This window comes from Thunnus maccoyii, chromosome 5, assembly GCF_910596095.1.
Source record: "Thunnus maccoyii chromosome 5, fThuMac1.1, whole genome shotgun sequence".
NCBI lineage: Eukaryota > Metazoa > Chordata > Actinopteri > Scombriformes > Scombridae > Thunnus > Thunnus maccoyii.
Genome location: NC_056537.1, coordinates 30,028,671 through 30,042,047, shown reverse-complemented (window position 1 = coordinate 30,042,047; position 13,377 = coordinate 30,028,671). Strand labels below are relative to the sequence as shown.

At 41.8% G+C, this 13,377-nt stretch overlaps 2 protein-coding genes across 3 annotated transcripts; one reads left to right on the top strand and one right to left on the bottom strand.

The window, feature by feature from the left end:
- Positions 1-396: 396 nt before the first annotated feature.
- usb1 (U6 snRNA biogenesis 1) lies at positions 397-5,496 on the bottom strand. 2 transcript variants are annotated; one of them, XM_042412014.1, is made up of 7 exons: positions 4,906-5,496; positions 3,219-3,361; positions 2,897-3,080; positions 2,494-2,547; positions 2,151-2,256; positions 1,543-1,623; positions 397-967 (listed from the first exon to the last, which is right to left on the bottom strand). In XM_042412014.1, exons 1-7 carry the CDS (start codon positions 5,064-5,066, stop codon positions 860-862), a joined length of 837 nt encoding a protein of 278 aa, XP_042267948.1. In that variant the 5' UTR covers positions 5,067-5,496; the 3' UTR covers positions 397-859. The 2 variants fall into 2 exon arrangements, with proteins under 2 accessions (XP_042267948.1, XP_042267949.1); XM_042412015.1 differs by having other exon boundaries at positions 3,219-3,358; positions 4,906-5,492.
- Positions 5,497-5,757: 261 nt separating this feature from the next.
- znf319b (zinc finger protein 319b) lies at positions 5,758-12,689 on the top strand. The gene is made up of 3 exons (XM_042412910.1): positions 5,758-6,131; positions 7,084-7,183; positions 7,278-12,689. The coding sequence occupies exons 2-3, from the start codon at positions 7,179-7,181 to the stop codon at positions 9,136-9,138; spliced, it is 1,866 nt and encodes a 621-aa protein (XP_042268844.1). The 5' UTR covers positions 5,758-6,131; positions 7,084-7,178; the 3' UTR covers positions 9,139-12,689.
- The last annotated feature ends 688 nt before the right edge of the window (positions 12,690-13,377 follow it).

Genomic DNA, 13,377 nt, shown 5'->3' with positions numbered 1-13,377 from the left:
CGAAACATGCATCTCTCTTTCCCTTCAAGTTATAATGACACAGAATGTTAAGAGCAGCTCCTCCAAAGACAATGACTTAATGGAGACATGGCACATTACGATAAGGGTAATTTAACAGTTGTAAATTTGTAATTGTCAATTTCCTCGTGTGTGTGTGTGTGTGCTTGTGAGGTAAAGGGCATGTATGACTGTGTGTTTGAGCCACTCAGCAAGGTTTCAGTACTGATTAAATCCACAACTTCCTGTCATTGATGGTTTTGCATGCCATCCCTTCAAATGTGCAGCTGCACACACATAATTCTCTAAAAGCTCGTTTCAGTTACACGTCACCCTTTCTGAACCTTGAACAAAACTCGTTGCATTAATACTGTAACTGTCCATGCAAACACAAAGGTATAAAAATAGTAGAAACTTTATTTACAAATGAAAATAGTACATTTCTTTTATTAATGTGGCCATTGAGTCTTGATTGTCTTTGTCTGTTTTTATATCACTGTAAACTAAATATCTTTTGTCAACTGTTGGTCAGACAAAAGAAGATATTGAAGGGATACTGGAATGAGCATATTTCACATTTTTGACATTTTATAGGCATAAAGATTAATTGATTAGTCAAGAAAATAGTCAGCAGATTCATAACAGTTACATTGAACCTGGTGAGTCTTTCTCCTGGCTTTGCGACAAGACTCAAGAGGTCTCAGTCATGTGGTTGGTTTGTCACAATTTCCTTCAGACATAAAATTCTCATGCAACTTAACAGTATTTGTTGATGTCCATGAGCATTCCTGTTTGCTCTCTCTGTATTACAGCCTAAAAGGTCCAGGGTTCAGGATAACACATCCTGTATGCAAGTCAGGTTTTAAGACTCCAAGGGCAAGCGGAAAGTCTTGTTTCCTGTCCTGCAGTGCAGCTCCGCACAGTCCAGCCTCAGCACAAATGCTCCGTCTTCATGGTCATCAACCAGACTCTGAACAGTCAAAAGAATCAGACACATATGAACAATGATCGTTCAATAAAAACGGCTGCAGTTACGTCCAAATCATGTCACCCAAAACTAACATTATCTCAGCTGCTGTCATAGAAAATGACACACTGCTGTATGGTTTATTGTCTCAGGCATGACACGTTACTGTTTTTTTTCTTTTTTGGCAAACACTGATATTTATGGGTTTAAAAATCTGATAAAGATATCGACTGATGTTCCTTCTTTTAAACACATCAATATATATTTTTCATAAGAATCCCTTAAATTTACTTTTTTAAGAATTATGACCAAGATACATTCAGCCCAGGACATTTTACAAATGAAAAACCTGTTAGTGTTCTCTGGTGAACAAACGATGTAATGAAGACACTATTTATAAAATATCGCAGTCATCCGATATCTTTGGTGTTTCTATGCTGCCGTTTTCTTGCTACATATCAGATGAAATGTACACTGATCTATATCTGTAATCAGCTGATCAGCCTGCCAATATATTGGGTTAGCTACGCTAGATTGAGGCTTGAATTCCAGGACTGAGACACGGCATGTGCCAGTACCTGCAGCTCCTGAATGCACTCCTTCATCTGCACTGTGAAGTCCCCAACGCACCAGGCCAGACTCACGTGGAAAGACGGATCCTAGAGGACACAGCGGAGGGAACATTGTTGGATTATAAAGGTAAATCCAGGGAAATAAAAAAAACAAGGACTGTAGATTGTTGTGGTCATATTTGTAAGACTGGAAAATTGTTATGAATTGGTTTTAAACAACTTATTCCACGTAATTACTTAATCTTATATTTGTATTTTGTTTTCTTAATATTGTCATTATATTATCAATATTATTACAACTTCTGGCTACTCTGTAAAGTGTGTGCTAAATCCAAAACCAGAAATCTAAATGTTGCTACAACAAAAAAGAACAGGGAGTAAAATAAACAAGAGTGACAGAGAGGACGGCACGCAACTAACACTTCAGCCAGGAATCATCACCCTGCAGAGTGTTTGAGTGTACTGTAATGGAATAATGGTGTCAGGTGCAGCATGAACACATTTCCAGCCAGTGAAAGTGACAAAGCGAAACAAGGAACACACAAACGAGTCCAGAGCCAGATCTGACATGCTATAATGTGTGTGTGTGTGATAGGGATATGTTGACCAGCAACCTTATAGAAAGTGTCCAGGCGGAATTCTGTCATTGTTCTGTCCACCACTCGCGCCAGGTCCAACAACTGAGCATGCCCTGTTAACACTTCCATTCCCAGGAACGTCCTGCAGGAGACAGACGGACGGACAGAGACAAGTACAGGCAGTCAAACCATGAACCAGAAAACAGGCACATTATGAAAGTGGATAATTCACACACACACACACACACATACTTTCCCAGAGCCAAATAGTAACAAAAAATGTGTTTGACAGATAAATTAATGAGCAGGAAACTTTTTGGTGACAGAAACAACTGAGTGGTCTGAGAATTTTAGAGTGAGACAGTTGCAGGTTTTGTACCTTGTCCTCTCAGCATTACAATAGACCTTCAGTCTCCCCGCTGAGCACAGAAACCTGGCAACAAGAGAAACAGGAAGTTTTCAGCTGGAATGAAAATAACACCATGTTGAGCTTGAGATTCAGATCTTTTTACTGTTCTAATTACACCAGTGCAGCGGATTTTTTCTTTGTCTTATTTGCTTTCCTACCTTCATACTCTACTCACGCCTTGAAAATAACTGCAGTGTTTCTATATATTCCAGATTTGAGTGGGAGTTAAATGTTTAACGACTGATGACTGGTGGTGTAAAGAAGACATTTATTTTTTTCAGGAAACATTTCTTTGTCCACCATCATATTAGTCAAATATAAACATATTAGTCATAGTCAAATCATCCCGTGTGTGCGGGGTAGCTCAGCTAACCTTTTACAGTGTGCCAGGCTTGCCCTGAGGCTCTGTGTAAAGGGCTGGATCCAGTGGTGTCTCAGCACCACCGTCTGAGACAGGCTGAGATGGAACTCTTCCTGCTGATTCAAAACCACACCGTGAGCCCCTGCAGCCGACAGCAGCTCCTCCAGCAACTCCGAAAACTCCTCCTCAGGATTGTCTGATGTGAAGAGGAGACGGAAGAGAGAGAGACATGCACACAAGAACTCTGCTTAAATAAATGATACAGTAACAATAAACTGCTCTGATAGACACGTGTGACTTTTGTCTCATCAGCTGTACTGTGCACAAGTCTTACACGGCAAATAAACATATGTGGCCCAGTTTCCTCTCTCATGTTTGAAGGAGCGGATGCGTCCACCATGAAGAGAGCTGTCATCAGTCTGTGGATCAACCTCCTCTGGAAACATGGCCAACAAATCACCAGGGAGAGGCAACCTGCTGGAAACATGATTACAATCAACAGCAGCGTGGTTTAAAAACTCATATCCTACAAAAGAAGTAAGATATGAGTTACTAAAAGAGAAACTGCTGGATACAAGATGTCTCCTACTTCACTCTAAAGTCAACTCTCAGTGTTTGTGCACTGGAGGCTTCAAGTTTCTACATCACACTTGTATAAGATGAATATTGGACCATGATTGGCTCCAAACTAGTTGTGATGTCACAAATCCTGCTCGTAGGCCCGCCCCTTAACATCAGTTTTTCAATGAGCTCAGAGAAACTTTCCACTTTCAGCAGATAAATGTGAAAACAGCCTTCTGGTGTCAAACTCTGCACAGTGAAGCTAAAACATCCAACGGTAGGAACAAGAAGGAAAACACATGTTTGAGTGGAGGAGGACTTTAAGCCCCTATTTATGTTTTTCATTCAAGAGTCGACCATTCGTCATTTTAACCTACAAATAGATCCATGATTTTTTCAACACTTAAGTTATTGCACTTCAGTTAATGCAGCTTCTACAGATGATGTATCATTTGCAATGCAAATTATACATTGGAAGCAGATAGGATTTCACCATTGTCATGTTTTAAAGAAATGTAATTAATGACGTTTTTGTGATTACATTAAATTTTAAACTTATTTGTTAAACTTACTTATGTCTATATAACTGGGCTTCTGAATATGCTGTGCTGAGCTGCAAGCTGGACTTTTAACTTTATTATTAAAACCTTCTTTCAACAGACAACTTTATATGTTCAGGAGATCAATATGTAAAACGTTTAACTTTACTGAACTTTAAAGGGATAACTGTGATCATTTCAAATCTAAGTGGTACTTTCATGGTACATTCAGATTAATTTTGTATTTGTTTATTAACTGTTTGTTTTGTCCATAGTTTAGCTTCACACAGTGTATATATTTGAATAAAAGCCCAACAAGGGACAAGCTTTGCAAATTACCTTGTTATGTGGTGTTTGACTATTCAGTGCATATTCTAGGCTGCATATCTGTAAACCTGAATAAATAGATGGTGATTATAGCGAGCATGAGATATTTTAGTTTCAGTCTGAATAAGTGACAGTCCCATACATGTTATCACAATTGACTTGAATAATGACAATTCAGATTTTTTTTTACAGATTACACTCTTCATGATCACAACAAACTTTAAAGGACAGGCTCATAATTGTTCAAGTGTGTCTTAAAACAACAGTTAGGAGCCCCAAAACACTGAAAACATGAACACTGAAAGAGGTTTTCATCGATGTAATCATTCTTCCTGTTCATACTGGCTGTTCCCCTTCAAATGTGCTTTCAATATCAGTGATGAGGCAAAAATCTACAGTGTGTCCTCCCAGTCATTTAGTGCAAAATTGCATTTAAAAGTTTATCTGAAGCTTATATGAGGCTTCAGCAGTCTGAGTTCGTCATATCAAGAGGATATCTAGAATCAATCAGCCCCCCCTCCCACACACGCACGCGCGCGCACGCACACACACACACACACACACACACACACACACACACACACACACACACACCTTGTTTTAGGAACCTGTTCCTTCATTTTCGCTTTCTTCCTCGCTGGGCAACCATCGTCACCATCATCTTCCTCTTTACACTTTCGGGAGAAACTTGGGTTTCTGTCAGTAGCTGCTTCACTTTCCTCCTCCGAGCTGCTGCTGTAACCGACTAACATCATAAAACGCTACTATATCAACACATATCAGGTATGGACAATAATTAAATACTCTGGTTAAATCAGATACAATCTTCACAAGTGCGAAGTAAATATTTAAACTAAGCTAAATGAAGGAGGAACATTTCTGCTTAGCATCAAGACTATATTTCTAGCGACTTCAACTAATCTTCTGAAGTTTCCGGTGTAAACAATCTGTTGTCACGATAATTTAGGTCCCGCTGAAACAAGGTCCCCAGCTCTATCAGTTCCCCTTTCAGAGGTTTGGTACAAAATGTGTACAGCACTACATGAAGGAGGTACCTGTATGTGAAGGGTGTTGTATACAGCTTTCTGCTGGCTTAATTTATTACTTGAAATTCCTTAATTTGTCAAAAAAAAAAGCATTTAATTTCATGACAAGATTTAAAAGAGCTAGGTGACCGGGTCAGCTATGACATATTAGCCATAGTTTCCACTTATAAACGGTCTCTAACATGTTTTCCTCTTTAAGAAACCAGGAATAAATGTATTGAATAGGAATACTTTTGCTCATTTTTCTTACATTACACACACACACACACACACACACACACACACACACACACACACACACACACACACACACACACACACCCGGAACCTTGTGTGTGTGTATGTGTGTGTGTGTGTGTGTGTGTGTGTGTGTGTGTGTGTGTGTGTGTGTGTGTGTGTGTGTGTGTGTTATCTCTTGCGTTATTCATGTTCCCGTGCGCGGGCAGGAGATCAGAAGCTAGCCGACAGCTAGCTACCAATTTATAACAAAATGCATATCTTTTCTCCAGCCGACCGAAAGCCCTAGGAGCCAAATAAATGCATATATGAAACGGTGATGTTTATGGGGGGTTTTTGGGAAACCGCGGGAGAATTTTCCCCCATTTTAATGACCCGCAAATCCCAATTTTTTCGGCCCCCGGAGCCACAGAGCTCGAACAAGAGAGCCTCCGAGCTCCGTGTGCGGATGTGAACAGCGGACCTGGTGTTATTTCAGGGGGACTAGCTAACCTACGACAGACTGGCAGTTCATCGGGGATACTCTGAAAGCCCCAGGTATGTAAATACGGAGTTTCCACACAGCACTAACTAACAAACGTGTTATTTTCCCGGGGCTAGCCCGGTAACGTTAGCAAGTAGCAGCTAGGCTAGCTAACCTGTCGTGGCTACAGTGATCTTTGCCTGGAGACGAATAACGTTATGATGCGCAGACGCTACCCTCTTTGCTTTTTTACCGCGAATCGTTGAGCATTTGGATTTCTGCATTGAAAGGGGTGGAACAACATGACCGATAAAATAAATATTTAAATAGACGAGTTAATTATTTGTGGACAAGTGTGTATGTTAATGAGTGCTCACTTGCTCTGTGTGTTTCTGAGCTCACAGATGTTGCACATCTTCAAGTAAACCTGTTGTTTACAATCACGTTTCATAGGATCCTGGTGCTTTTAAGCAATGTCAAAACAGTGCAAATGAGTTGTTATAATGTTCAGATTCCCTCCATCCATATGTACATGACTTCATGCTTTTCGGATGATAAATATGCCCTATGTAAACAAGTTTTTATGATCCCTTGTAACGGTTGTCACCAACCTTTTTATCTTCTGTCAGAGTTGCTCTATGAGCAGATGTGAACTATCTGCATTTGTTAGTGAGGCTTTTTGCATAGTTTGGTATCCAGCTATTGTAACATCATCTTACAGTACACAATACAGTGATATTACTTATCTACAGTCCTTCATGACTCTGTTTCTGCTGCATTTACACAGACAAATCATAACTGGCTGCTAAAGTTGGTGTAGAAATACTGTAAAAGCAATTTTGTTTGCTTCACATGTTTGAAAACTTTTTTTTGTCATCATCAGTGTTGACAGTTGGATCAGTGGATGTTGGAGATGCAACATAATGCTGAAATCCTTTAGCTTAAACCCAAATATACTGTTGGTATTCAGTAACATCTTGCTGCTCATTGATATTTTCACTCACCTTGACTTTGCTTTTCATACAGATACCACCTGAAGGTCAAGAATAAAGTGAAAGTAGTGGATTTTTTTTCCATCTCCTGTTCCTGTCCTCAAATCCTCTTCAGTGTCACTTGCTTAAATGGAGTGAGTTTTTTTACCTTCTTCTTTCTCCTTCACACACACTGACGCTTTTAGTCCATTATTTAAAATATCTGCCAATCTCCCTCTTTCACTCTAGTTGGGCCACGCCAGCTGCCAAATTGAATCCCTACACCCGAGCCCGCATGACAGAGGCCTGGCAGCAGCATGCTGTCGCTCCACCTCCGGTCGTCCACACCATCGCTCCAGGAGCTGAGAACGCTTTGGGCTGTGCCGTGTATGGTATCGTACTGCAGCCGGATGCTACGTCTCTACAGCAGCAGCAACAGACTCAGCATGGACAGCACAGCCAGCACAGCCAGCAACACAGTGGGAGTCAGCAGCATGGAGGCGGGCAGCACAGTCAGCAGCAACACCCTGCCCAGGCCCAGCAGACCTCCCTGCAGGTAGGGACTGAGGGACACAAGTGTGGGGCCTGTGGACACGATATCTCCCACCTCGCCAACCCCCATGAGCACCAGTGCATGGTGAGTCAGGACAGGTCTTTCCAGTGCACCCAGTGCATGAAGATCTTTCACCAGGCCACAGACTTGCTAGAACACCAGTGTGTTCAGGTGGAACAGAAGCCCTTTGTGTGTGGGGTGTGTAAGATGGGCTTCTCTTTGCTTACCTCTCTAGCCCAACACCACACATCCCACAACAGCGCTAATCCGATGAAGTGTTCAATATGTGAGAAGACCTACCGACCTGGTTCTTCTGGCAACGTGACACCCAACTCATCAAACAATCCCCAGCAGCCCAACAGCGATGGGGCCAGCAGCAGCTCATCCATCCTACCCTTCCCCTCGGCCCGAGACCGGCCGTACAAATGCTCTGTTTGCCAGAAGGGCTTCAAACACCTGTCAGAACTCACGCGGCACGAAAGGGTGCACACAGGAGAGAAGCCCTTTAAATGTGACACATGCGACAAGGCCTTCAGCCAGTCATCACACCTACAGCACCACCAGCGAACACATAGCAACGAGCGCCCGTTCAAGTGTGCGGTTTGTGAAAAGAGTTTCAAGCACCGCTCCCACCTGGTGCGCCACATGTACGTGCACTCCGGTGAGCACTTGTTCAAGTGCAACTTATGTGAGCTGCACTTCAAGGAGTCGTCAGAGCTCCTTCACCATCCCTGCCACCCGCAGGGTTCCCGCCCGTTCCGCTGTGCCACTTGCGGAAAGGGTTTTAAGCGGCCGTCTGACCTTCGCCAACATGAGCGCACGCACTCGGAAGAGCGTCCTTTTCACTGTGACGAGTGTCAAATGAGCTTCAAGCAGCAGTATGCACTGGTGCGCCACCGACGCACACACAAAGACCCTACTGACCGGCCGTTCAAATGCAATCTGTGCGACAAGGGCTTCATGCAGCCCTCTCACCTCCTCTACCACCAGCACGTCCACGGCATGGACAACCTGTTTAAGTGCGCCTCATGCCAGAAAGAATTCAGCCAGTCAGGAGAGCTGCTCAGGCACAAGTGCGGCGAGTCGTCCAACACCTCGCCCGACAAGCCGTACAAGTGTGACGTTTGTGGCAAGGGCTACAAGAAAAGTTCAACGTTACAGCGCCATCAAAACTCTCACTGCCAGGAGAAGCCCCTCAAATGCTCGCTGTGCGACCGCCGCTTCCTGTCCTCCTCTGAATTCGTCCAGCACCGCTGCGACCCGTCGCGGGAAAAGCCACTCAAGTGTCCTGACTGTGAGAAACGTTTCAAATACTCATCAGACCTGAACAGACACCGGCGCGTGCACACGGGAGAGAAGCCGTACAAGTGCGACCACTGCAACAAGGGTTTCAAACAGCGTGAACACCTGACCAAACACCAGAGCACGCACTCTAGAGAGGGCCAATTCAAATGTGTTTGGTGCGGTGAGCGTTTCAGTGACTTGGGCTCTTTGCAGGATCACACGGTGCAGCACACGGCAGACGGCGGGGGTTACCCTGTGCCCCAGTGCATATAAACCCTTGGAGACTTTATTACCTTGAACAGACAGTCTCCCTAAACCCCCCTGTCCTCTTGTCTATCCATTGTAGGCGATTTATTCTGCCTAACATTCACCACATTTGCAGGACTGTCCTGGGTATTATTACTGCATATTTCTACCAGTTCTACATCAGGTCTTTGTTGCTCTACTGACCTTTCCAAAGCTATTTAGTACTCCGACCCTGTTATTCCATACATTTTTTTCTGTCCCTGCACTTTCCTTTTTGTCACACCCCTTTACCTTCTTAAACCTCTCAGCTCCACGTTCAGACAGCTGATGGCAGTGAAGAGGCCACAACCACTTCACCATCATCAGTCATGCTTACTTACTGCCAGTCTTGTCGGTCTGTTGGGTACAGACACAGGTGCCATAACGCAGGTAAATCTAGTAAACACTTGCTTCCTTTGAAACGATCCTAAGTCAGACAGTCATTGTTTTATGTCTTTCGAACAGTTTGGAAGTAAGTATGTTCAAGTCTCGACTAAGTAAGCACCAGAAGGAGATCATTCCTTTTGTTTTGTTTTTTTCTTTCCCCCCCCTCTCTCCCTTTCTTTCTCCGACGACATCTGTTCCCCTCTCCATCCATCATTCTTCTTCTCATGTCTGCTTTCTTTTGCCTCCTCCTCGTCCTGTCTCAGCCCGTCGCTGTTTAGTATCAGAGGACTGGAAAGTTTGACAAACCCCTTCAGACACACACACACACGCACTCGTACTCATTCGTCTCTGGTCAGGTAAAGGATGACTTCAAGTTTTTTTGGTTCTCAACTCCCCGCAGCAATACAGAAACCCTTTTTTTTTTTTTTTTTTTTTTTTTTTTTAGCCTATAATCTCGCTCTAACCCCCCTGCCTCCGCACCGCTCTGGGTTTTAGTATTTTGATGCTACTCATGAATGAAGTACCTGAAGCTCCTCAACTTAGAAAGCTCTTTTTTTTTCCTACTATCATATGTGAAGGGAAACAGTATGGAGAAGTTTGGGGATTTATTGTCCTATAGTGAAATAATTTGGGTGATAAAATGTCTGTGAGTGTATGTACGGGACATTATTATTATTGTTTTTTTAGCCCACCCTCATCTGTACCAAACACCAGTATGAAACAGTACCCCATCCCAAACCGGCCAGCTGAAGCTAACCATGAATTAAAAAAAAAAAACAACCCATAATGGTCGATACCAATCTCACCCTTCAGTTTAGACATACAGTACATAGAAATATATATTTTACACTAATATACCTGTGATATTCCTGCAGAGATCAGCGCTGTTAGACTGCGTGTACTGAAAATGTCCAAGTTCGAACGTTACACTTCCTCTCTCAGCCTGTACATACTATGGATGTATGTGACTTGAGTGTACTTAGCCAGATGAGTTGGAAATTTGTCTTTCTTAGAAAAAAAAAAAAATGTATTGAAGAACTGTTTTTTGTATACTTGCTACTTTTTACCATGTGAAATGTTTTGACAAATGCTCTTTTGTTGTTTTTGTAGTTCCATGTATTGATTGTATCGGTATGTTGCAGGGAATCTCCAAGAGCAACCTGTGTGTGTGTGTGTGTGTGTGTGTGAATGTATATGTGGTATTCTCTCAAACAGGGAAATGCAGACTGAAGAGAATTGTATTAGAAATGTTTCAACAGACCTGCGCCTTTTTTTTTTTTTTTTTTTTTAAAACATTTACTAACCTTCTGGGTCTGTCGGAGAGCTGTTTTTGCAGGACGAACCTGCACCTCATGTTGAATATTTTCCATGTTTTTGAAAGAATTATTGATGCTGTTTTCCTGTTACACGTTGCGTTGAGCTGGACGTTGTGTTTGCCAGGGTGGGTTTATACCAGAGTGAATGACGCCTTCCTCTTTTGAATGCTTTGATATTCAAGTTGTGCTTAAGATGCCTGGAACACCAGTTGGTTTACATGTCAGCTGCGATCACCATTATTCCTTTTTTTTTTTCTTATTCATCTGGCGAGCTGTTCCTGCTCTTTCCTCTCCCGTTTGCTCTTGATTCATAGTTTGAGTGCAGTATTGAAAAGTATTTAATACAAATGGAGGAGGCCAAGAACAGAAGTAACATTTTTATATTCTGGCGTTTAATTTTCTTTTTTTTGTTTCAGCCTTAAAACGGGGGCCGCTGTGCCTCTCTCTCTCTCTGCCTCTTCTGCTTTCTGTCTCTGTCCATCATCATCATCATCATCATAATGCGAGGTCAGATGGCTGATCTCATCAGCCATCATATTTTTATTTTTGTTTTCTCTGAATCTGGCATTACAAGACTTTGAGAACAACTGAACTTAAAGTAAGCGATAAGTACTGTATGTTTTTTTTTTTTTTTTATGGTTTCACATTTGTTTATATTATTTTTTTATTCCTATTCTTTAAATTTATATGGATATCTATATTCCTAGAGGGAGAGACCAGGGCCTTGTGGGTAGGTGTGGCTGCATTTTTTACAATGTAGAATTGTTTTCTAAGGCCAAAACACAGAAGAAAAAAACCATCTCTGCACAAATAATCCTGACGGGTGGTGATGTAAAAGGTGAATAATCGCTAATAACAAACACATCAGGGAATGAAAGATGGTGGGTCACAACCGTTCATGTTTGCCAAGAGCTACAAGTGCCGGAGGACTTTCTTTAAACTTGTTAATTGGTGCTGACACATCATCAGATGTGCATAATGACAAAACACTCCAGGTGCAGGATAAAAACCTAACAGGACCTCACTTACTGTATAGTAATGACAGTAGACTTAACCTGTGTAATAATAATAATAATAATAATAATACAAGTGTATGTTCAAAGCCAAAGAATAATTCCAGCTCAGCAGCGATGGTATAGTTGTTAGTGTTTATCAGTCAGTGTATTATAGAGTAACGTTCAGGTGGGTGAAACAGTAACGGACCAACGTGGAAACGCAGCGAGGAAGTGAGTGTAAGTGTTAGCTGCACCTGAAAAAAAAAAAGAGTCACATCTTGATCGATTCTGGGTTTTAAAAAAAGTCATCTCATATCCAACAGGCAGGCGGTGTAAGGAGAGGAAATCTCCTGTATAAGCACAAATGACTAAATCCACCCTTCTGCTTTTAAACTGATAGTCGGGGGGGAAAAAAAAAAAAAAAGAAAAATCAGTTTCTGCACCAGTTCACCCACCCACCATCCTTTCCCCTCCTCTTTTCAGTTCCAGTGCAAAAAACCCATCAGACCCTGGTGTCTCTTGCTCTCTGCATGCTTGCTGTGTTAGTTCCTGTGTTCTGTCCCTGGGAACTGGTGCTTCCCCCCCCCCCCCCCCCCCCCCCCCCCCTCCTCCCCTTCCTCCTCCTCCCTCCTCCCTCCTCACAGCACTGTTCCCTCCTATAGCTTTTTCAAATTGTATTGTAGTTTATGTGAATGATGTTCGGAAAAAAAAAAAAAAAAGGAAAAGAAAAAAAACTTTGTGGCGACGTACAGTACGTGTACATTCATGCTAAGATTACCTGTATGTATGTAGCATTCAATTACACAGCACTAACAAATAAAACCTTTTTTTCATTTATAGAGTTACATGAGTCATGCCGTTATTCAAGAAGGAAAGCAGCTGAAGTTACTGTTATTATTTAAATGTTTGATTATTCCAGCAGAATACATTCAGAGATGAACTTTTTTGTTTTTTATTATGTTGTAGTGCATCAGTATTTGAACTTCAGAATGCATTTTGAAGTGACTGTCCACATTAGATACCAGGTTTTCTATCCACTACTATGAAAATGCTCTGCTTTGAATGATTAGTGTCCTATATTGCTTCTCAAAATTTATCTCAATTACCCATTTTAAGAATTCAAAATAACATAAAAAATAAAAATGCTAAATAATACATTTAAAAAAATCAGAGGTTGAGCTGGTGGACACGAGATGTATGTAATTTACTGAAAAATCTATTCTCAGTGTCTGTGCACTGGAGGTTTCAAGTTTCCCTTTATGTATGTGTAATTGTGATGTCACAAAATCATGCTCCTAGGTTCATGTTGCTGAAATATTGGATCATTTGAACATTTATTGAAATGAAACCATGTGAGTTTAGAGGGAAAAATCACTATTTGGTGGAGATGTTAACAACTCATAGACATGTGAAATGTGACCCCGACTACACACTGCTTTTTGTAAAATGTCAAAAGCCAAAAAGGTTGTAAACCACTGGTTTTATCTTTAACAATGTGTTGTATTTTAAAAGCTTGTTATATTATCCAT

What these genes read in the sequence shown, in the direction of transcription:
- usb1 (XM_042412014.1), bottom strand. Translation starts at nt 5,066, where the DNA reads ATGATGTTAGTCGGTTACAGCAGCAGCTCGGAGGAGGAAAGTGAAGCA. An exon ending in TGTAATGCTGAGAGGACAAG is followed by an intron (nt 2,257 to 2,493) that starts GTACAAAACCTG and finishes TGTCTCCTGCAG; the next exon opens with GACGTTCCTGGGAATGGAAG. An exon ending in AGTGCATTCAGGAGCTGCAG is followed by an intron (nt 968 to 1,542) that starts GTACTGGCACAT and finishes TTGACTGTTCAG; the next exon opens with AGTCTGGTTGATGACCATGA.